The sequence below is a fragment of the Lipotes vexillifer genome, unplaced genomic scaffold, assembly GCF_000442215.2.
Source record: "Lipotes vexillifer unplaced genomic scaffold, Lipotes_vexillifer_v1.1 scaffold1093, whole genome shotgun sequence".
NCBI classification, from domain to species: Eukaryota; Metazoa; Chordata; class Mammalia; order Artiodactyla; family Lipotidae; genus Lipotes; species Lipotes vexillifer.
The window spans coordinates 1,190,057-1,190,984 of record NW_006774793.1 but is presented as its reverse complement, the minus strand read 5'-3'; the positions used below and the strand labels follow the sequence as shown (position 1 = coordinate 1,190,984).

The 928-nt window shown below is 41.1% G+C and overlaps 1 protein-coding gene across 1 annotated transcript in view; it reads left to right on the top strand.

The window, feature by feature from the left end:
- The first annotated feature begins 629 nt into the window (after window positions 1-629).
- Window positions 630-928, top strand: part of RBM23 (RNA binding motif protein 23) — a 5,605-nt gene continuing 5,306 nt past the window's right edge. Inside the window, exon 1 of the mRNA XM_007449527.1 lies at window positions 630-695. Coding sequence (XP_007449589.1) covers window positions 630-695 — 66 coding nt within the window. The remainder of the gene's footprint in view (window positions 696-928) is intronic.

Here is a 928-nt window from a genome sequence, read left to right as displayed (position 1 = left end):
CAGAAAGGCTTCAAAGTGGGACTGGTTAAGCCTGTCTTAATCATGGTCTTTCTGAGTTACCCAAACTCTGGTCGGTATTGTACAGAAAATGCTTAATGATGAATTCCCTCATTATTTGTGTTGGGCGGTGGTGTGGGGAAAAGCTTAGGACAAATCTGCATTATTCTGGTATTGCTTTCTCTTGCTCCTAATTTTTAGTCATGCGTTCTTACCTTTTTATTGGAAATATGTGCCGATTTAAGTTTAAACCAATTATTTATTCAGAATTTTGAACAGTAGAATGGAGGCCAAGTGTCTGTTGTAAAATAAATAGTAATTTTGAGTACGAACATTTTCTTTTCACAGGACAGGGTCTATATTGTATTTTGTCTCTACCTAGATATTCAGTTTTCTTCTAGACCCCTGACCTTTTCTAAGCCACAAAGCAGAACTAGTTCAGATCTGTAAGGTACAAAAATAAACTTAGGGTAAAGCAACAGCGGGTGAGGTACCTTTGGAGTTCAAGAAACAGAACTGTATATCCTGAAGTCTGTTTCTTGGAGGGGGGAGGGAATGTGGGGTGCTGGAAGGGGAGGAAAAATATAAATGAGGTTCTTATGTATTGATGTCCTCTCCTCAGACCTGCTACAATGGCATCCGATGACTTTGATATAGTGATTGAGGCCATGCTGGAGGCTCCCTATAAAAAAGAGGAGGTAAGATTTCCCATCTCACTCTTGGAATTGGGCTGGTAGGGAAAAGCAGTTGTGGATCATCAGTTTCAACGTTTTGTGAATCTTCTTTCCCTGTTTATTATGTGCAGTGGCTTTCATAAAAGGCATAATCTTTTTTTTTTTTTTTTCTCTTTTTTTTTGCGGTACGCGGGCCTCTCACTGTTGTGGCCTCTCCCTTTGCGGAGCACAGGCTCCGGACGCACAGGGTCAGCGCG